The sequence below is a fragment of the Dreissena polymorpha genome, chromosome 3 (genome assembly GCF_020536995.1).
Source record: "Dreissena polymorpha isolate Duluth1 chromosome 3, UMN_Dpol_1.0, whole genome shotgun sequence".
NCBI classification, from domain to species: Eukaryota; Metazoa; Mollusca; class Bivalvia; order Myida; family Dreissenidae; genus Dreissena; species Dreissena polymorpha.
Window position 1 is genome coordinate 85,392,294 of NC_068357.1, and position 23,815 is coordinate 85,416,108.

A 23,815-nucleotide genomic window follows, 5' to 3' on the forward strand; every position below is an offset into this window, starting at 1 on the left:
TTTTCGTGCATGTGTGCGTTTATGTGAACCATTTCGTCAATTTGTGCGTTGATGTGAATCTGTTCTTACATTTGTATGTTGATGTGAATTTTTTTGTACAATTGTGGATTGATGTGAGCCTTTTCGTAATTTTTCAAGAAATATATATTTTTTTGTCTATATTTTTTTTCTAAGCACTGCGTAATAAAGCGTTATTAAAAGAAATTGATATTCAAGTGCAAATTAAAATTATTGCTGACACCACAGGCTAATCTGGGACGATACTTTACGCACATGCATTAAACCCAATTTTACAAGAACGCGACGGATGTTCCGTATATTAGAACTGTCGTGTGTTTATCGTTTTTATTTCCTTTGATAGTATCAATTGAGGGATACAATATGTTAATTAAGAGGCAATACTAATAAAGCATTGCGTCATGATATAAATAATGATTATTTGAACTATTATTGAAGTATGATTTGTTTAAATTACTATATTTCTCATATTATTATCTCAACAAGATTGACCAAAGCTTGAAATAACTTTTATTGATGAATTTGTTTAAGTCAGTATATTCGACGTTCCGACATAAAATAGTGTTCTGGCAAAATTTACTGTTTAAATATCGCTGTGATAATATCGCGTGTCGACTCTCGCGTTTTTAAACGGTGTTACAGTAATTTTAACCATGTGTTACGGCAATGTTTAACCATTGACAGCCATATTGCTAATAAATGGTCAAAAATTACTGTAACACCGTTTAAAAAATGCGCGAGTCGACATGCGATATTATTACAGCGATATTTGAACAGTACAAATATCGCGTGTCGCTTAGTGTATCGCACAAAGAATCGAGTATCTACGGAATACCGTTAATGCCATCGTTGTTACACATTAAAATCCAGTGGGCGAGAATACGAGAACGCGAGAGTACGATGACGATAATGCGACAATACGATGACGACAGTGCGACAATACGATGGCGAGAATGCGAGAACGCGATGGCGAGAATGCGAAAACGCCATACTACGATGACGACAATGCGACAGTGCGATGACGACAGTGCGACAATACGATGGCGACAGTGCGATAGTACGATAGCGATAATGCAAGAATGCGAGAACGCGAGAGAACGATGACGAGAATACGACAATACGATGACCACAGTGCGACAATACGATGGCGGGAATGCGAGAACGCGATGGCGATAATGCGAGAATGCGAGAACGCGAGAGCACGATGACGACGATGCGACAATACGACGACGACAGTGCGACAATACGATGGCGAGAATGCGAAAACGCGATTGCGAGAATGCGATGATACGATGGCGACAGTACAATGTGATGATCGCTTTGTCGCCATCGTACTATCGCACTGTCGCCATCGTATTGTCGCATTGTCGTCATCGTTCTATCGCATTCTCGCCCTCTGGATTTTAATGTGTAACCACGATGGCCCTTACGGTATTCCATAAGTATCCTTTCGTGTGTCGTGTGTCGCCGTATGAAATAAGACTGCAATACACGAGATTCGGATAATATGGGCGATATTTGAATAATAAAATATCGTGTTTCGCTTCATGTGTCGCGCAAAATATCGTGTGGCGCTTCGTGTTTCGTGTGTCGACCTTTGAACGCGTGACACGATATTTTGCGCGATACTCGATATGTTGCGCGATACACGAATCGACACGCAATATTTACCACGATATATCGTCTCTTGGGCTACCTACACAAGGGCGATATTTCGTGGTACATTCTCGTGCGTCGCTTCGTGCATCGCGCAAAAAATCGTGTGTCGCTTCATGTGTCGCGCAAAATATCGTGAATCGCTTCGCGTGTCGTGTGTCGCCCTTGATGAAAGAAGGGCGAGATTATAAATTGCACTATACGGATTCCGTATGAACGTGAAGTACAACACCTTCCCGTTCAGAGATGTTCACTTACAGCAGCTTTGGTAACTGGCCAGCAAACTGTTGCCAGCGATTACCTCCCCTATAGTTTTACAGTTACCACTGACGTCACAAATAATTCGTTTTGATCTGGAAGATTTTTTCAATAGTAAGTTTTTTTAAATAAAAATCATTTCAATATGGTCCATCTTAAACGATTTTAATGTTTGAAGTAGAAAATGCCATTAGATTTAAACATAACTCCTATCAACCATAAATTATATTTTAAAGCAAATTTAAGTCAATACTCAATACGTCAATACACCTGTCAACCTCTCTGTGCAAATATATATTTTCATGTATCATATATATATATTTATATTATTTTCTCATTCAATTTATCATGCATGAATGAGGAGACATTCTTGAATAAACTTTAAACATTCACATTGATGTGAATATGTGTCATTATTCAATCGTTGTTTTGTCTTATAAATTTCATTATGACAAATCAAACCGTTACGCCGATACCGACTTGTGTACTCGTAACAATTATTTTTTTTGACAAGGCAAATGCTCATTTCTTGAAATGTCATATTGAAATGACATAAAGTATGTTCATGTTTAAACGCTTATCAAGTTCGCGTATAATTGTATTTTGTTTTTGATATGTCAATCAAGGTAATAGTATCTGTTTCAACTTACGAACTTCCTTCTACCAGTCACGTTTAAGCTGATAATAGATTCTTTCAATAAATGATTTACCGCACATTCGCGTGAACATGCCAACTAAAAGTAATTATAAAACTCTCCATTTTCCATTTGTATATGGAGTTTAACGCAAAATGCAAAAAGTACTGAAATGCGCATGTGCTTAACTGTTGTGTACACTAACCAAATAATTCGTGTTGATATAAAAATAACGTTTTTTCTAATTTCACTTTAAGTCAATATATATGTTAAGGTCTTGAATTGATTCAATTAAATGTGAGCTTATGGTTTAGTAGATGTTCAAAATAGATACAAGTATACACAATACTTCGCCCAAACCGCAGTGCTTATCGATTACGGCACATGTACAGCTTGATCAATACGATATGTAATCAGATCGGACCAATGACGTATTGAAATCATGAAAGGCATTTATTTATTACTATAAGGATCGAACCATATTCACCGTCATCATACTGTACGAGAACATTTATCAATTTAAAATAATTTAGGAAGATTAAAACATGAAATATTAATAATATACAAACGACACATGTACAATAATCACTAGTATCACGAATTGTGTTTACGATATCTTTCTGACAATTGTATACTTGTCTTAGATAATATAAGAGTTTGGACGAGTTTGTACGACATTTGTACGAGATAATTACTATATCATATGAGCAGATGTAGTTGACAAGTCTCCAAACCTCGCCGAAAACTCGTGTTGGTCCGAAGAACGATATTATGCAGCAAAACGCTACGACAAAGGAAAGCATGTCCACGGATTGTATTCGAAAGTGGGCGAGATTCTTTCAACGTGTCTTCGACAGTTGTATGAGAAGAAGAAATAATGGAGCGGCGGCATAATTTTAAGTTTGAAATTTTATTTAGTATCAGATTTTTAAACTGATAGCCAACAGATTGTCGCAAAGACGCTTGAAAAGAAATTGCATGTTGACATTTATATTAAATTCCATTTGTCCACTGTTATTGGGTGTTTTGGTTGATAAGATAACAATGTTAAAAAAACGTGAATCTGAGTAACAAGTTATTAAGCTCATTATGCATATCCACAGACTGCGTATTGAAAAACAACATAAGTTTATTCCGTGATTACATAAATATGAATTAACCAAACCTTCAAGTCTCTTGTTCACTGGTTTATAATTGATTTACGATTCAATTGTTATATAGGTGTGTTCGTTTATCGTTTGGTTATTAATAATCACTGTCGAAATAACATGCGTCGTTAAACAATAAGGTTAATGAGCATTTACTTATATAAACGCAAATCAATGTCATCTATAATGGCCGTTTGTATTAGACTTATTAAGTCTTACACTTATCAGTGTTATTTGATCCGACTCAATGTTCGAACTTCCTGTTACCAGTCACGTTCAAGTGAAATATAATTATCGAAAACTTATTTGTCGTTTCACAGTATTGGATGTCATATGAAACAACGCACAACAAACATTTTATACATGCACTATTTTGTAGTATTACTTAACAGAATTTCTATCAAGTACGTGTCTGTGTACGCGCTGTGCTTTTCTTAAAAGATTTTTTTATTTCGTTCTATGCTTATCTTATCTTTGAAGTCCGGATTTGTAACTGTTACAAATCAAATAAAACGGCTTCATTCTAAAAACAAAATAATTTAAACCAAAACTAGAGCAACAAAGACCACGACCACTTCATGTAGTTTTACCATAGCAGTCTTTACAGTTTTTTCAGTGTCACGTATGTTTGTGTCCACAATTGGTGTTTTAAACCATCGTATGAAGGTGTATTTAATGACCTCAGATGACATTTAGTGTATATGTTTATAACTGTTCAATTATTCAGATTATAGTATTAGACGAGACTATTGACTAGATAAATACGTGATATGATACGAAATACTTTATAGGTATCCCCGCTCCTCTTGTGACGAAAAGATTTGGGTTCGAATGAGATGATTCACGTTTCATCACGGTTACATGTTAATTAGTTTTACATTTGCCAAGTAAACAATATTGAGATGTTAATTTAAATAACTCAGTAAGTTCTGTTTTCGTATTGGAAATAATTTATTAAGAATGTCTAGAGCATTTGATATTTTTGGAATGTGTGTAAATAAAATCCTGCATATATATTCGGCTTGTTTCTAAGCCAGTGGAGGAGGAACTGATATTATGTAATCTCTGTTGAGTTTTGAGGGCAAGAGGTAAGCTTCGGTAGTTCGGTAACGTCGGTGGTTTCCAGATCGTGTCTTTCCGTCGGCTAGGTGGCGCTCGGATCGCCATTATATAAAGGCAAGTTGGTCACTTCTCCTGCGGATGCGAGCAGGACAACATCTGAAGAAAGGGTGCGGTACTCTGAAGAACATTTCTCTGGAGCATTTGGGCAATTACGTTGTCTTCAAACGGTGGTGCCCGGGCTGCAGAGTTTCTGCTGCAAGTTTGGAGGGTCTTCGGAGGGTTGGTATCCACGGATGTCGTACTAAGTGGTGGACGTTTCATCTAGGGCCTTGGTGTGACGAATAGCTAAAGCTCCATTGAAGGCAACGGTCCCCTGTTTGTCGCACTGTATATATTCGTGGCGACTTGATCACTTTTTAATTTTCTAATCAAAAGGCAGGCAACCTGAGGAAAATCATTGTATCAAATTTCATTTTGTAATTGGCCTTTCGAGGGCTTCGGAAGGCGCAACGGCATTGTGGGGCCGCGCACATAGCGCTCGATGGCGGCCTCAGGAAGTCGGCCGGTCTCGCGCTACACTCTTATACCAAAGCTCTTATAAAAAGAATGTCGATGTTCCATTATTGGTATTAATAAAATATTTTGTATAATATACATCAGGTACCATTTCTCACTGTAAATGTTTTATATCGCGGTATCAAGACGATTTATGTATTACTGTTTTCAACAAAATGGATTTAAGTGAATATTGTTTTGTCGATTACGGACGTAAAGAAAGTATCTAACAAGCGGATTTTTTCTCAATACCGGTTTATTTTTGGACCACTGTCAAAAACAACGCTGTGTTATTATCGACTAATTTTTTTCTAAAAATAAAAAAATAGTTTTAGTTTAAAAAAAGATAAAAGCAACCAGCAAGTTCGCTGTTTCTTGTTAAAATATTTATTATACGATGTCCATTATGCGAGGTAGCAATGTGCACGTGAAAGTGTATCTTATGTAGAGCACGTGTAACTCCTAAAAGAATTGACTACTAGGCCAAAAATAATTTACTTGATAATTTACTTGTGTAGCACTGCAAAAGAAACTTTATAAGCACATGAACACTCAAAATCAACTTATATTTCGAATAAAATTCGATGTTCCTTATAGCAATAGCTAACATTTCAACGATAGATGTGGTCTTGTGACATAGATTTAAAATGATTTGTTGTTTGTGGGACAATATTTTTAACATAATTTATGTTCATGTTCCTGTTAGTGTTCGTGTGTCTTATGAATAGATATCGTTGCAGAAAATTAAAATGTAATATATTGTGGCACAAAACAATAAAAACGAGCAATTTGTATCTCGCTAAATCTATATTACCATAACACATCTAGCTTTTGCTATTGCTATAAGGAACACTGATTTTTTATGGTTACATTTATTTTACGAAATATTTTGCGAAATATTCGTTGATTGTGAGTTTGTATGTTACTTTAAAGCCGTGACAAACCTGCAAGACCACACCTACAACTGTATGACCTTACATACGGGCTCCCGGGAAAAGAGTCTAAAAAGAGTGAATGTGTGTTTACAGTTCGTGACGTTCAATACCTTGTCTTTCTTTTATCAGTGAATTTCGTAACATTTTCTTTGTCTCGTAGTTCATCATAGTTCATGTAGGCCAGATGGTGCAAGTGGCTTGGTACATAATAAGCACGTATATTTCGAAATGAAATCATAAACAGTTGGTTGAACCAGAACCTAACCCGACAATCGTTTAATATATACAAATGTATAATTTTTATTAAAATATATAATGCATGCATATGTATTTTGACTCTTATTAAAACAGCAATTACTGTAAAAGCTTTGCTTTTGAAGAGTATGCATTATTGTGCGAAATTAAACAAAGACAGAGACATCATCATCATCATCATCATCATCATCATCATCATCATCATCATCATCATCATCATCATCATCATCATCATCATCATCATCATCATCATCATCATCATCATCATCATCATCATCATCATCATAATCATCATCTTCATCATCATCATCATCATCATCATCATCATCATCATCATCATCATCATCATCATCATCATCATCATCATCATCATCATCATCATCATCATCATCATCATCATCATCATCATCATCATCATCATCATCATCATCAATTACATTCAAACTTGCAAGCAACTAGCCATTTACAAAATGTCCAATGTCTTGCATCAATTGCTTTTCCATAGCTTAACATTTTCTGATCGTTTGTTGGTTGTTCGACACGATTTTAAGAGGAAAAACGCTAACTGTGTTTGTTTATCTACAACAGTCTAAACGTGACAAAAATGTCTTAATTAACGAATTTTATGAGGAGTAGCAAGACTTTTTACTGTACATCTCATTTTGCTGCAATTTGATTCCTCCTGATCACGCACTTCGTTAATTTTCTTTAAAGGGGCCTTTTCACAGATTTTGGCATTTTTTTACCTTATTCATTAAATGCTTTATATTGATAAATGTAAACATTGGATCGTAAAAGCTCCAGTAAAAAATCAAGAAAAAATTTAAAAAAGGAAAAGAACATTGCCCGGAGCAGGTTTCGAACCAGTGACCCCTGGAGTCCTGCCAGAGTCCTGAAGTAAAAACGCTTTAGCCTACTGAGCTATTCCGCCGAGTACACATTGTCGACGTATTTTATACCTTATATAAGCAATCTTCGTAGTTTCACAAAATTTAACGACAAAAACAGAACTCTCCAAATTATTCAATCGTTTCGCGTTGCAACGCTTTCTAATTTTTAGGTTTTAAAATCGTCAAAAGATGCATATAATGGCTATATTAGAGCATGGTTAATGTTCATTATTACTGTTTCCTCACAAATATCATAACTAAAACGAAAACTTACGAATCTGAAACAACTTTTTTCAATTTTGTCAATTTATCAAAGCGTGAAAAGATCCCTTTAAGGTGACCATGTGACTTGTGGTGTGCATGACCACATGTACCTGCAGAAGCCATGAAATTTAGGTCGGCGGCGTCATTCCCTGCCATGTTTAGTTAAAGTTACCTAAGTATACTTAGAAGTTCATTATCTCCGCTATCTGGGAGACGAACGAATCTAGAACGTAAAGGGAATTCGGCTACCAATGAAATAAACAAATAAAACTTGACCGATTTTATTAACTTTAAGGTATTAAACGCGTTTTCGTTTTTAGCCGAAACGGTTGTTTGCATGATCCTGCTTACAAAAACGGAATTCCAAATTGTTGTAACAATTATATTTGTGTTCATTTGGTTTTGCTTTACTTATTATCCTTCATGTGCGCGTATTTTCTTCTATTCCCGTATTGTTCCATACGAGCACCCCCTTTATAGTTAGCTTCCTGATTGAATGTGTCTTTAAACTCTTGTTTCATATTATATCCTTGTTTATTTATGATAAAAGCAGATTACAACAATCTTTTAAAGTTACTGTTATACAGTTAATAACAAATTGGCGTTATTATAACGTTATCAGCGGAAGGTTATTTTATCATGGTTGCAGCGAGTGAGCTCAAGTCGAAGCATAACAATTGTCATAAACTAATGTAGGCTATCTTGGTCAAATACCTACACTTGATGGGGAATTATATAAATTACATTACCCGAACAGAATACTTTATATAAATAGTATGTATTTACACTATTGGATAGTTTTGAATGAGCTAACAAATAGCATTCCTCGATAAATTAAAATACACAACAACTAAAACATTGTTGAATGGTAAAGCATACGCATTCCATTACAGCTAGATCTTCTTTCGTAAAAACTTGGAAGCGAAACTGGGTTTGAGCATGAAAAACATGGATGATGGAGCCTTTTTTTCTTATCATAAGCTCGCATGAGCGCAATGTTCTCGTAAGCAGCCTTTATGTTCCCTTGTTGGTGTGGCATACATCCTTAGTCATGAGTAAACATTTCTATTCAAAGATATTGATTTTCACCGAACTGCACAGAAATGATTACATGTGTGTACATCTTTCCAAGGCCTTAATATGTTCTGCTGCATATTTAGGTAATGCGTTGATCAGAAAAAGTGTAAGAACTGGACAATTCTTCTCTTCTGAAATCGCAAGTTTAGGTTGAGAGCTATTATACTTGGCATAATTATGACATGTTGTGCATTGCATTGTCTTGCATTGACCGTTACAATGCGATCATCCCAGCTTTATTAATTGAAATATGTTTTGTTTGATTTTATTCATGTATTGTATAAAACTATGAGGGTACAAATATTTTAAACTGTATCTGGAGTTTACTTATTACAATATTTTGTAGTAGTCACCTTCAACGATTTCTCAAATTATCGCCTCAAACATTATCTCTAAAGATGCTAAAGTTTTTTTTGTGTTTTACAAGAAACTTCCGATAATGACGTTAGTGTCTTTACTGTCCGCGGCAAATTGGTCATCTAGTTAATATACATGAAATAGTTTAGAGCTTGTTAAATTCTTAATTGGAACTGCATGGCTCAGATATTTAATATTTAATATAAAACCCTTATGCTTCCCGCTGTTATTTTGATAAAAATGATGCCCATGAGTTCAAAACTGGCAATATGCCGTGGATTTATTTTAATTGAACATATTTCTAAAATGATAATAAAACTTCTACACTCTCATAGTAAATTCTATAGTTCTATAGTCCAGACGTTTTATATTTTCTTTAAAACAGTGTATCATGGTCCTTTAAAATGATTCCACTCAAGACGAAACTGACCATGTCCCGATATCAAAATCGTTTATCATGAATTCATGAGAAACAATATGATTAAAGACTTTCTTTTCACAAACCGTAATGTAAGTTTCACATGTATTTTGTAAACTCCAGTTCTGGTCTATTGATATAGGAAAGAATTACGCAACTTTAGCTCAAATTCAAACATTGCATACTCTCCCATAATTAGTATTAGTAATAATTATCTTTGCGAATTTTAGGCAACACCATAGTCATTGCTTTTATTATATCTAGTGAGATATTCTACATGTTTATGCGTTGAATGTATTGTAGAATCACGTTCGTTCCTTGAACCAAATAATTAGTTTCATGTCGATAAGTTTCCCGTTTTACGTATAAAGTTAAAACTTATGGGAAATGATATTCAAATTAGCTTCTAATGACGGAGTTCGGTTTGTAACTTGTTTGTTTTCTCGTGTAATATATCTCGAACTTTTAAGTGTTTATGTTTATTTTCCATTGCAAGGCATGCTATCTAAAGCAGTATTACTTTAACATAATTCAACAGTACGCCCCTCACAGGTTTTCGGTTACAACGATACAACTATCATAATCCATCGATGACCAAGTACAAATCATGCGCTTGCCATCCTTATCATGTAGCTTTATCTTATGTTTGGGTATACATAATGTAACATCTTAAAAGGTATCACCAAACTTCAAATAGCCTAAACACTACTTAAACGCGTTTGCATAATAAAGAAGATGGCAATTATTAAATATATTTATATCTATCTTCAATACAACAATTACAATCCGATTAAATATGAAATATCTGATTTTTTGCAGTTCCTCGTTTTATAATGTTTTGGTCTTGTTTTATCAAAACAATTTTTATGAGTTTACAATTTTAGTTTATATCTTAATATCAAGAAACTTAAAGTAAAGAATACGAATTATCATTCTAAATGCTTGATCAGGTTTGAAAGCAACATATCGTGTGTATTGTTTTCTTAATGCAGACTTAAGGCGTTAACAAGGATATACCGATAGGCTAAACGTTAAATAAGCCAGAAGCACTTGGATAATTTACGATTGAGATTATGTGTACTAGATAGCGATGATTGCTTGCACGCTCGCTGACGTCAAAACGTAATAAAACCTAGTGCGTCTCGTTCAAGGAGCTTCAGTAGGGTAAAAAAAAAATCTGAGGAAAAATCGGGTTGTTATTATACATTATATTGTATAATCAATGACGCGAATGAAAAAGTAGCAGAAAAACAATGAAGTGCAATCGTTATCAATTAAATTATGCGAATCCATTATTGAGAAGTAATGTTATCGTTGTAGGGCAGACGTTAGTAAGCACACATTTTATTTGAACTGAGAATTTTTATTCTACCAGTGAGTCATGTTGTATTTCTGCTCTAAATAATTCTAAAATACCGCTTCTATAGCAAACGATCGTTACGAAAATAGGTGTGTATCTTTTGCTAGCTAGTGTTTATATTTAATTTTAATTATCGTCAGAACGCACTGAAATATTATAATCATGTCTTATGCTACTGATAAGAATGTTTTACACTCTGCGTATCATTAACGTTGTACAAATATAATTCCGCAGCATTTACGTTGATTTAAAAGTTGCTTTAATGTAAGATGTGCGGTTGATGTAAGAGTTATAATCGCAATGAGTTCAATATATTTAAAATATTTCAGTTTTTATATAAAATGAATATTTATCTATATGTTAATATTGAGAAGCATTAAACGTGCCACATACGACAACGATGCAATCATAAAATAGAACACAGCCATGTTAAGTAATTGACACAGATGGAATATTTCCACGGAGCAAAGGTTATTAACGTGGCTTAGATATGACACGCACAATCTAGTACCGACTAGAAAAACTGTCAAAGCTTCAAAGCAAATCATTTAAATTGGGCTTGCTTTGCACATCGCATTAATTGTTTACGCTTAGAGGAATGAAAACATGGAACGACATGTTCTAGAACTAGGTAAAACAAATATATTAATTGTTCTCAATAAAATTAATATTTATGATCAACCCCATGTTCAGGTATTACTCGTTTAGAAATAAGTATAGCATTAGAAAAATGAGCCTTTACAATTATAGAGAGTGACACACAATATTTTATTGAGATGTTTTATAAAGTATGAAATTTTTGTTAAACTACATAAACCTTATTAATTTAGATATTTTTGCTACTATCTATCAATCCATGGAAATAACATACATGCGCTAAACATAAAACATGATACAGTGAATTAAAATGTGGAGTCATCGTCTTGAAAACGGTCAATCGAAAGCAGTCTGGGTTTAAACCGGGTAAAAATGTGAACACATAATTGTGTTATTACTGTGTCAACTGTATCAAGATGATATTCTGTAAAAAACGAAGACGTTTAAAGACCTTCGCGATTTGAATTTGACAGTGTTCAAAAATATAAAATGGCGCGACTGCGCGTGTGGAAAGCATGATGCATTTTTATAGAAATTTATATAAAAACAATGGTGTTGTCTACAAAACGTAGGCAGCCAGCGATTACACTCGAAAACAATCGTATCAAAGCAACTTAATAATAAAAAACTTTTTTTCCGGAAAAAAAATAACATAATTTTGAATAGTCTACTTATTTGGACACAAAATGTAGAATTTATCGGTTTCTTTCAAAATGGACAAAAACACACACACGACGTTTATAAAGTGAACTATTTATGGAAACTTCATATTGATAATGACTATTTAAGGAGCTGTATTTCGTAGCTCTTGTGAGTAATTAATGGCATATGCATAAATTGTGTCTGAAGCAAAGTAATTCGTTCGACATAATATTCATGTGTTTTTTTCAACGAAGGATAATAATGATTTTGTTGTTTTCGTTTTGACAGCAGCCCTTCTGTTTCTGCTTGTGAGCGGCAGTGGTATTTTTATTTCTTAAACGTATGTCTAGGCAGACGGTGTATATTGTATTTTAATTTTATGGCATCATGTGAAATGTGTTCTGGTTTGACCTAACCTCATCTTATATGCACAACGTAGAATAAAAATAATAACAAAGAATGGTATTTTGATTGTGTATTTACCCGCCTTTTTACTGAAGTTTTGTAAAAAATAATTTGACTAAAGGACAATCCATTATATTTTATTCGGGTTGTTCGTTTGTATTAATTATGATCATTTGTTGATGAAAATAAATGTTAACATACTCGGTGAATTGAAGACCAAATCTTAGGGTAATATGAAAATCTAATAGATTGAGCAGCATAAGAAAAAAATGTGTTACTTTTCCTGCGTCCATAATTTAAATACGTTACGTCCTGTCTCGGAATTTGTATAGAAAAAAGGTTATATCCATTCATAATATTGCGCAGTTAACGAACAAGGTGCAGGAGAAGACATCCAAGTAGATAATATAATAGAAAATGTTGATGTTAAAATAATGTCGTATGCTATTTTTTATAATTAACAAACAGTATTGACAAATATCGCGTAATTGTTTGAACTTAATTTAATGTTTAGATCTACCGATTTTAACTTTTTTAAAATGATCATTACATTAAGGGAACCATTATATGTATGTGTTAAAAAAGATTCTCTGGAGTGCTACAGTTGCGATGGCATCCACGACATAACAACGTGCAGAAACATAACAACATGTGGAGCAAATCAGGCAGGTTTTATTTCTGTGTTGATACGAATTACAAACTGAATAAGCTTCTTTTACTTGTTTCTCGAAAATAATAGTTGCAATATAGTTAACTTGAGTAAGTATGAAGACATTGATTGCAGCAAATTCTTATTAAATATTTTCAATTTAATGGTGAGTTTCAAACAATATGGATAGTTTTGTATGTTTGCTTGAAAAGAAATAAACGCATAATTACTGAATTAAAAGGGTTGTTTGTATTACATTTAACGTTAAGGCATATACTATACGTCATTTACCTTTTCCTGACAAATGGAACAAATATTTGAAATGTCATTCATTTCATTCTGATTCTCGAATGCAATCAACGTCTCGAATGTTTTGCTTTAATAAGAATGAACCAAGACTTAATACTGATGCATACTCAAACACAACGTCAACAGTAACCATGTTTGTGAATGCGTGTTATTTTTTTAAACGCTTACGCATCCATGAAGAAAAAAAGTTTAGCAGCCTTTTCCGCGATTGCAATGTTTACTTATTTGATTAAACGCTCTCTCATCATGTTCAAGTTTATTTGGGATTAAATACATTAACAAAACGTGTGACTTTGCGAAACGATGACTACTAATACATTTTAATAACATATATACTCGAATTTATACATGTATACATGTATACAATGTGTCTGTCTTAACTGACGCAAAAATTTAAATCTTTGTCCTATTAGGCCTGCTATCATCGCATGAGGGCTGATGCATCCGGTAACGTCATGGATGTGGGCTGTGTGGACCATGCAGTAAGACAGCTTCATTCTTACACAAAACTGCCTTTAATTGTATTTGCAGCTTTATATGCATAGTTTGTATCTGCTTTATTTGACATGTCGATCTAATTGAACTGTAAACGTCGATAATACAAACTATTCATTGAATGTTCAGTACCGGTAAAGTAATTTTTAGTTAAATCATAATAAGTTTTAATCACTTCTTTAAAGATGTGTGTCGACCCCGGAAGTATTTCAAGTCTCATAGGACGATCTCTGATACAACTCAGACAAACGTCGTCCAACTGTTCAGAATGCTGTTCAACCGATAGATGCAACGACCAACTGTGCTCTCACAATTTACGTAAATATGTAGTTTGTCATTTTCCCAAAGAAAGTACTTTGAAGTTCCGATAATTGTTAATTTCCCACCGTTTCGCGCATTTATATGCATATATAGTGTGTGCATTTCAATACAGAAATAATAATTCATTTAACGAGTCTTTGACTGTTAATTGTTATAATGATAAGTATTAGTATATAAAGAGCTCTTCAAAGCGTATTTATACACAGATCACGTTATTAATAAATACTTTACTACTTAATTAACTTAATTGTAAACATGCTGAATTACAGAATGTATTGCCTGAATCCCTTTCTGCTTCACCTTCTCACTCACTCAATAACTCAAACACTTAGTTGTTCAAGCACCCACTCACTGTCTTCATTAAACGTATCGAAAAGTATATCACAACTAGTTCACGTATTTTACTACGATTAACCGGTTTCATTTTCTATTGAGAAAGGATAAATAAGATCTTTGTAATATGTCATACTTATTTAAAGGCTAACAGTTCGAACTTGTGTCATTCTTGAAGTTAATTAAACGAAGTATTAAGACCCATTTACGTTAAATTATCACATCTCAGAGGTTAAGTCTGCTGTTATGATCAAATAAACACAACTGAATTCGAAACAGGCAATTATAAATACATGTCGTGAAATACACTTCAATTAAGCAAATGAATAATACAAAATACACACCAGTTAACAAACACCTTTTTTTAGCTTCCGCTTGTGTTGACGATGAGACTGTTGACTGTGCTAAAATGAGTTCCCTTTTCAACGTCTGTGCTGGAAACTACGAGCATGCTGCGATGATTTGTCCCAGATTCTGTAACCTGTGCAATTTTAGTAAGTTTTCACTTAAACATATAACATTACGTTACAATCAAATTAAAATTGCTAATTTTAATTTTATATTCTTACTCATCATTCTGTATTTGTTTTGTACAAATCAACTTCATATAACATCAACAGCTAACGGTAACTGGGCTGACTGGTCAAGTTGGTCATCTTGTACAATTACGTGTGGTAGCACGACACAGATGAGGACCAGAACGTGTACCAATCCCGCGCCAGCAAGCCATGGTAAAAACTGTCAAGGGCCTTCCACGGACTACACGTCTTGTGTGAGAGACTCTTGTCCTGGTAAATACCAATATTGTTAGTCATAAGGGTGGAGGTTTGTTTATGATAACGTTATTATAAAATGTTCACCTATTACTTTATCGCATTGAGTTCAGTTTCACATTAACGGGATATTTGACAGTAAATGCTTTAAATGTATCAATGTTAACATAAGATCTAAAAAGCTTAAGTATTAACAAAAATAAAATTAAAATTAAAACTAGAAATGGCGTGGCAGAGGCCGACGCGTATCCACATGCCGCATGTTTGACCCAGGGGCGCCCCATGGTTGGTAATGGGGCCATGCATAGTTGAGATTGACTGTATTGTCATAAGAGATGTTCAGTATCAAATTGAAGTAAATTGGTGTAGAAATGAAGAAGTAAATGTAAAATAACATTAAAAAAATGAGTAACAATCTCTGACCCGGCCCCACCCCAATCTCCTTAACTTTTGACCCAGGGGTCAGATCAAAATTCCAAATAGTGCATTGTCGCACATATGCTCATAGCTACCATGTGTGTACGTTTCAAGGTTCTAGTGCAAATAGTGTAGGAGGAGACAGTGGCCAGGACAGACGGACGGACGGACATACAGACGGCGGAGATAACCACATAATAGATTTCAAAATCTAAACGCGGACCCTAAGTTCAAAGTCAAGGTAACAGTGGTCAAAACTTGTATGCACATGGAAAGGTCTTGTCCAGATACACATGCGTACCAAATATCAAAGCAATATCTGAAGGGACACAGACGTTATGAGCTTTTTTTGAATCGCGGTCGCAGATTCCGAAACCTGAACGCGGACCCCAAGTTCAAAAATTCCATGCGCATGGAAAGGTGTTGTCCAGAATAACATGCGTACCATATATCAAAGCAATATCTGAAGGGACACAATAGGTATGAGCCTCTTTTGAATTGTGGTCGCATATTTCGAAACCTAAACGCTGACCTCAAGTTCAAGGTCAAGGTCACAGGGGTCAAAAATTTTATGCGCATGGAAAGGTGTTGTCCAGATACACATGCATACCAAATATGAAAGCAATATCTGAAGGGACACAGTAGTTATGAGCCTTTTTCGAATCGCGGTCGCAGGAAAATCTCTGACCCGGCCCCATCCCAACCCCCATAAATTTTGCACCGTCGCACATATGCTCATAGCTACCATGTGTGTAAGTTTCAATGTTCTAGTGCTAATAGTGTAGGAGGAGATGGTGGTCAGGACGGACGGACGAACGGACAGACGGCGGAGTTAACCACATAATCCCCACTTTTTCTCCGAAAAGCGTGGGGATAAAAAGTATTCTCAGGTGGGCTCGAGCCACTGACCCTGGAGTAAAAGTCAAGCGCTGTCCGTGATGTTACAGTACGAATTATATTATGTAGTTCATATACAAAATCAACGTTTTGCTATAAAATATAACGATAAAAACAGAACTCTCCAAATTATTAAATCGTTTCGCTTTTGTAACGCTTTATAATTATCAGGTTTTTAAATCGTCATAAAATGCATACAATGGATATTTAAGATCATAGTTTTATTGTTTCCTCGCAGAATACATAACTGCAAAGCAAACACATATTATTCAATTTTGTCAAATTTACCTAATTGTGAACATGTCCCTTTAACAAGGCAGTTTCGATAATACCTTTAACTACGTAACAACAAATTAAACAAACTGAATACAAGCATTTTACTTGTATATATTACTGTTTACAAAAGTAAAAAGACAGACATTGTGTGCAGTAAATGTATATTCCAGTAAATTGTCCTTCATGGTCCATTCAAAAGCAGCGTCTATTTCAAAAGAGCTCAATTTTCCTTTTGATTAGTGGTTATTTGATAAATTTCTCCAAAGCTAGATTGTCCATCCCTAAATTGTCCGGAAGTTTGGAATTTTTTATCTTGGACACATACGGTAAAGGGAACTTTGATCATTCATGTAAAAGCGATGCTTTAACGGGACATTAAACCCTCATATCAATTCTAAGTACTGTAATCATTTACAATATAATCTATAAAGTAGTGCGTATACCGTATCTACCATTTAAAGTGATTAATAAAATAACATTGATTCGGGAGAAGCGTAAACAATGGAACATGGAGATTTAGTTATGCACTAATGTAATACTGTTGATATTTGGTTATTGCGCCCGCCTAGTGGGTATTAAAACTATTCCTTTTAAAACCGTTTGTGTATGTTTTGCCTTTGAGGCAACAAAATTGAGATCTATAAAAAGTTGCCGTTTTTATTTGAATGTGTACATCCTTTACCGACACTCAAATGGAAGTTAATTTTGGTTAAATTAAATTTTTAATCACTGATATTTTCGAATGCTTGTCTTTGTTCTGAATTACCCAAACATCAACACATCACATCTCTAACAGTCGACGGTGGTTGGGGTTCATGGACTACTTGGGGATCATGTTCCGCATCCTGTGGCGTAGCATTACAACACAGAACCAGATATTGCGACAGCCCACCTCCCGCGAGGTTTGGAGATCACTGCTTTGGAGACTCTCTGGATTACAGAACATGTATACTTCAAGGATGCACAGGTGTAGTATTCACATAGTATTTATTCGTGCTTTACCTACGTGTATATAAGGGAAACAAAAACGTCCAGAAATGTTCATACATTATGCTTACCCATATATGCGTATATCCAAGGACAGGAGGCTATAATTAACAATATGGAAATACGACCATGCTTATGTGTTATATGTGAATAAATCGTTTTGTGAAATAATGTTCATTTATCTTATGGTATAATGACTTTAAATCTGATCCATTTGATTTATATGTTATATGTATTTGGTAAAATAAAAATATCATCAAGATGTACATATTTATAAAGTTAAATGTTAAAATACCATATAAGTATTAACATGATATACTCGTCCCTAAAGATGGTGGATGGACCACGTGAACAAATTGGGGCACGTGCTCAGCCACGTGCGATGGAGGGTTTCATCAGCGCAGTCGCCAGTGCACTAATCCCCCAGCGTCTGTCAATGGCCACCAGTGTGATGGACCAAATGTTGACGTAGGAGCATGCAACACTCAGCAATGTCCGCAAACAGGTCATATATTGAACTATCTATATAAAAGTATTTTATACGTTCTATGTTATAGTTCAAGAAGGGGTATTCATATAAATCTGTTTGAGTGAAATAAGTTTCGAGTGTATATTAACTGTTTGATAAAAAACACTTGGTTTGGTAAACAGAGTATTCAAAATACAACTCCATATTTATTGTTTAGATGATTTAAATTATTTCATGAAAAAAATTGATATGTGTCACAGACACTCATGCCTAAACAACACATGTTTGGGCACAGATAAATCCGTTTTATGTTCTACAGTGCACGCAAAGACTAAAAGCAACAATTAAGCTAATAATTGCACACTCGATTTTTTTTGGTTTGAGAAAAACCTGCCAGGCATTTAGATGAATTGAAAACACACTAAATATCGCTTAACTGTGAAAGTTTTAGCTTGATTAACCCTTCAATAAAAGAGGAATCGAAAACAAACAATTTTGTGAGAATAAAGTCCAAACAACAGCAAAAATCGTCATAATTATGTCAAAACTCGTCGAAGCTAACATCACTTCCTTTACGAATATATACATAAGAGGTATATCAACTTTTAAAGATTAATCGACAAAATTTGGGCTATACATGTATATTGCATAGTAGAAAAAAGACAAAATGCTAGAACTCTGAAACAGTTTGTGAAAGCCAGGATTATTTTCATAGCTATTAACGCCATTCAACTGATAAAGCGAGATTCACCAAGTTGTTAAATATGTGTTAAACAGACAAAATGTTGAGACTATAGATTGTATATTGGAAAAACAGACATATGGCCTTAAATCTGCAATAAGCCGTCGCAGCTTGAATTTCTTCTTTTAAGATCATCTGTACATAGAGGTTATACAACTATAGAAGTGTGAGCGAGATCCACCCTGTAATTAAAGCGCTAAAAGTGGACAGATCGTTGCAATAATTAGATTCCTTACGTGTTGTTGTTGCTAATAAATGTTTTCCAACTTCTGAATATATATAAATCGTATCCAAATAATAATGTTTATTAACCAAATAAAATAAACACACACAGAAAAACAGACGTACATGTATTTGCCCATGAAAATAGTTAGGTTTAATATATAGAGAATAACAGGGACTGTTTGATCGTTTTGTAATATATCAGGCAAGGCGTAGAATAATATAACAGTTAGGCTTGCCGAGCCGTTATTTTATTCGTTCCGAGCCTGATATATTACAAAAAGATCAGGCAGTTACCTGCTTTTCTGTTTATCATACCTCTACGTCCCCGAATTTAAAGAAATAATGACAAAATCGCTAAAAGGTTGCATTTGTAGCGGGAAAGAATATGATTTGTGTCGTTTGATGTGTTAATAATGACGTCATTGCACTTGCGCTTAATATTTGCAAAACATGTTTTTTGCTGTTTGTGCTGCATTTTGTGTTTAAAATATATTACATCTTAGTCTCAAAGTTTTTGTTTTGTTTAATCTGATTCGATTTTACTAAAATGATTACTTTATAGTTGATTCCGAGTAATATGACCTACCTCCAATCATCGACTGATATAAGAACTTCCTGTTGAACTGATATAAAAAAATATATCATGCAACGTTAAACTTATATCAAGCAGATATCAATGCAGCGGTATGATAAATATGTATATTTCGCTTTCCTTTAAATTGACAGATTACGGTAAAGCAATAATACATAATTTTGATATTCGACACTATGTTTTACATCTGAGAAATTGTGTTTATTTGTTTCAATTTTATTAATCTGAGAATAGATTTAACAAATAAATTTGATAAAACAATTATGTTATCTCTTAGATGTAAATAGTTTAAAATGAAAAGGTTAACAAACCATTCTACTATATACATATTATACTCATTGCATAAGATGGTGGATGGACCACGTGGACAAGTTGGGGCACGTGCTCAGCCTCGTGCGATGGAGGGTTTCATCAGCGCAGTCGCCAGTGTACTAATCCACCAGCATCTGCTTATGGCCACCAGTGTGATGGTCCAAATGTTGACGTAGGAGCATGCAACACTCAGCAATGTCCGCAAACAGGTCATGTATTGAACTATCTATATAATTGTTTTATTCGTTTATGTTATCATGCAAGCACGGGTATTCATGGAAATAAAACATCATAAACCCTAGATTGTGTATAACATAATTGTGAAATTAGAAACGGGTGTATATTAACTGTTTGGTCATAAAATGGAAACACTAGAGTTGGTGAACACAGTTTAAGTTTAAACGTGATTTACATTATTTCATGAAAAAATTAACATGACATATGTCACAGACACTCATGCCTTCACAGCACACGTGGACAAAAAGACTTCATTGCTTGGAGAAAAATCTGCCAAGCATTTGGACTATTTAAAAACACAGAATTTTAAGACTAAATATTACAATGTGAATAAAAACCAGACAAAGGGTCTAGATTCTACCAAAAGTTGTAGCAATCATTTACACATTACGAGCGTTTAAGTGTGAAAGTTTGAGTAAAATCAATCCCGTTATAAAAGAGCAATTTAAAACACAAAATTCTTGGAGTATTGAGTTCGAAAACAAAACGCCATTAGTATGTCGAATGTCGTCGAAGCCAACAGCTATTTCTAAACGATAATATACACGTAGAGGTATTTCAAATTTGATAGATCGATCGACACAATTGGGACTATATATTACAAAGTGGGAAAAACGACAAATGCCTTAATTCTGACAAATCGTGTACAAGCTAAGATTCTTGTGTTAATTATCAACGCCATTAAACTGATATTTTTAGCGAGATATACCCAGTTATTAAAGATGAGTTTTAAGATCATCTATACGTATCGTTGTTGCTAATAAATAAGGTTTTCCAACTTTTTATAATAAGTTAACAGTATACAAGTAACACGATGTTTTCTTTTCAAAACATTTATATATAAAAAAACGGAAAAAGGCGTTTCCGTCACTGAAAATGGTTTTTAAAAACAACGTCTACGTATATTTCGATTCACGTTAAATTCATAGATTATTGTATAAGATTACTCAACTACTGGTCCCTAAGTTATTGTCTATTGACATATAATCAACGTCAATGTCTACAGATGGGGGTTGGACAGCATGGTCCTCGTGGAGCACGTGCCCATCCACAATATTGTGTGTTGGTGGAATTCATCAAAGATACCGAGAATGTTCCAACCCGAAACCTTCTGTGTATGGTCAGCAATGTCATGGAGTCAGTGTAGATACACAATCGTGCAATACATGCCAGTATGCAAACATTCAGAACACTAGTAAGTTATCGTTGTGACTTTCACGTATGTATGCAAACTATGAATAGAGTGATTTCAGTTATACATCTGACAGAGTATTCGTTAGAATCATTTAATGAAAAATATGTACTCTAAAATTAGTTTAAGTCATCAACATGAGTTTCAACTTATCTTTCTTGTATTAATGTGATTGACATATGAATCGTAAGTTTCAAAAGATGTAAAAGAAGAGTTAAACAAATGCTTATAGTTATTTAAAATGGTTAGAAGAAAATGTAATTTAAGATGCCGCCTAAAAATCACTATTTGTTTTAACGTATTGCTATAGATTTACCGGTTTTATTTGCTTAATGGTAACAATGACCAATAATTCTTGTTTTGCTGATTAAGTCTCATAAGCTACTACTTTCAGTTCGTTTGAATAATGGGCGAGTTGAAGTATACTTGAACGGGGCATGGGGAACTGTGTGTGACGATTCATTTGATTCCAATAGCAATGCTGCTCGAGTTGTGTGTAGGCAGCTCGGACTACCAACGTAAATTGCAATATTGTTTGATATTTTATGAAGTTTAAATAATTTCTTGTTCAAATATCCCTAAATTTATTGTTGAAAAGATATCTAGCTGACATGTAGATAATGTATGAAAATAAAATGATAAACGCGCATAAAAGTGTTTGAAATTGAGGCGAAAGTAGATAAGTTTAACGTGTGTGGTTTCAACGAGGTTCTTCTATCACATTTGTTGTTCTAATGAGCACTTTTATATGTCGTATATGTTGGAAGACATAAATATCACGTTTTGACAATACAAAATGTGTTTAAAGGTTTATCAACATTGGTATTTGTTTTCAGGTCCAATGCCCGTTCTATTGACCCGTTAGAAGGGCCTAGCTATATGTCAATCTTATTGGATGACGTGGTCTGTACCGGAAACGAAGCGTCATTGCTTGCTTGCTCCCATAATACTGTCGGTACACACAACTGCGCGCACCGGGAAGATGCTGGCGTATACTGTGCATAACTAACATGAAGGTCAACTAAACGAAATCGTTTACTTTATTCATGTAGTTATGATACAAAATAACTTAAATGCATCACAAGACAATACAATGTGTGAACTGTTCCGAGCATGTCTTTGAATTTCAACTATTATAGCATTGAGATGATTACATCACATAGCTAATTGAATAGAAAATAGTCATGTGGCATTAAGAGGCGGGTAAGGCTAAGTTAATAATGTGCAATAAAGTGCTATTGTGGTTTAAGCAATGGTCCAGATTTATTTTATTTATATAAGTATATAGAAAGTCTGCATATACTTGTTTTAGTATAGGCACCTGGTGCAAAATTTAAAGACATTTGTGTTGCTTGTTTTATTTACACCCAGCCTCTCAAATGCAAACACATTTACTTAACTTTAAGCTTTACTATACCGTTATATATCTTTAGATCCATAGTTTCCTTCATACAAAATCCCTAGTAAGAAAATTATGACCTCGCAAGTTTCAGAATATCGCTGCTGTTGTTGATCATAATGTCTGAGTTTAAAGGAGTGATTACTGTTTACCGTACCGATCATTTTTTGACAGATTTTTATAAGTGTTTATATACTTCACGAGCCGAGTGGAAGCTGTGATTGATGTTTAATTTAATTCTGTGAGATTTATTTACCACGCTTTTAAATGCATATTTTCACCTTGACATGGAAACAAAATGGACTTTGATAAACAGAAAACTAAATAAAACTATTTGATCCTAGCTCCTTGTAATATTACAAGAAAAAATAATCTCAAGAATTATAGATTTATAACATTTCCGAAATTTATTAATTTATAATAAATAATCGACAACTTGATGGATGGATGGATGGACGGACGGACGGACGGACGGACGGACGGTCAGACAGACAGACAGACAGACAGACAGACAGACAGACAGACAGACAGACAGACAGACAGACAGACAGACAGACAGACAGACAGACAGACAGACAGACAGACAGACAGACAGACAGACAGACAGACAGACAGACAGACAGACAGACAGATCATAAGTAATTCATCATAGAATTGA

At 34.3% G+C, this 23,815-nt stretch overlaps 1 protein-coding gene across 1 annotated transcript; it reads left to right on the forward strand.

Moving 5' to 3' along the window:
- The first annotated feature begins 11,343 nt into the window (after positions 1–11,343).
- Positions 11,344–22,866, forward strand: LOC127875080 (coadhesin-like). The gene is made up of 12 exons (XM_052419897.1): positions 11,344–11,519; positions 12,416–12,448; positions 13,118–13,197; positions 13,904–13,972; positions 14,171–14,303; positions 15,008–15,133; positions 15,260–15,430; positions 17,799–17,969; positions 20,365–20,538; positions 21,573–21,761; positions 22,153–22,276; positions 22,595–22,866. The coding sequence occupies exons 1-12, from the start codon at positions 11,495–11,497 to the stop codon at positions 22,761–22,763; spliced, it is 1,464 nt and encodes a 487-aa protein (XP_052275857.1). The 5' UTR covers positions 11,344–11,494; the 3' UTR covers positions 22,764–22,866.
- The last annotated feature ends 949 nt before the right edge of the window (positions 22,867–23,815 follow it).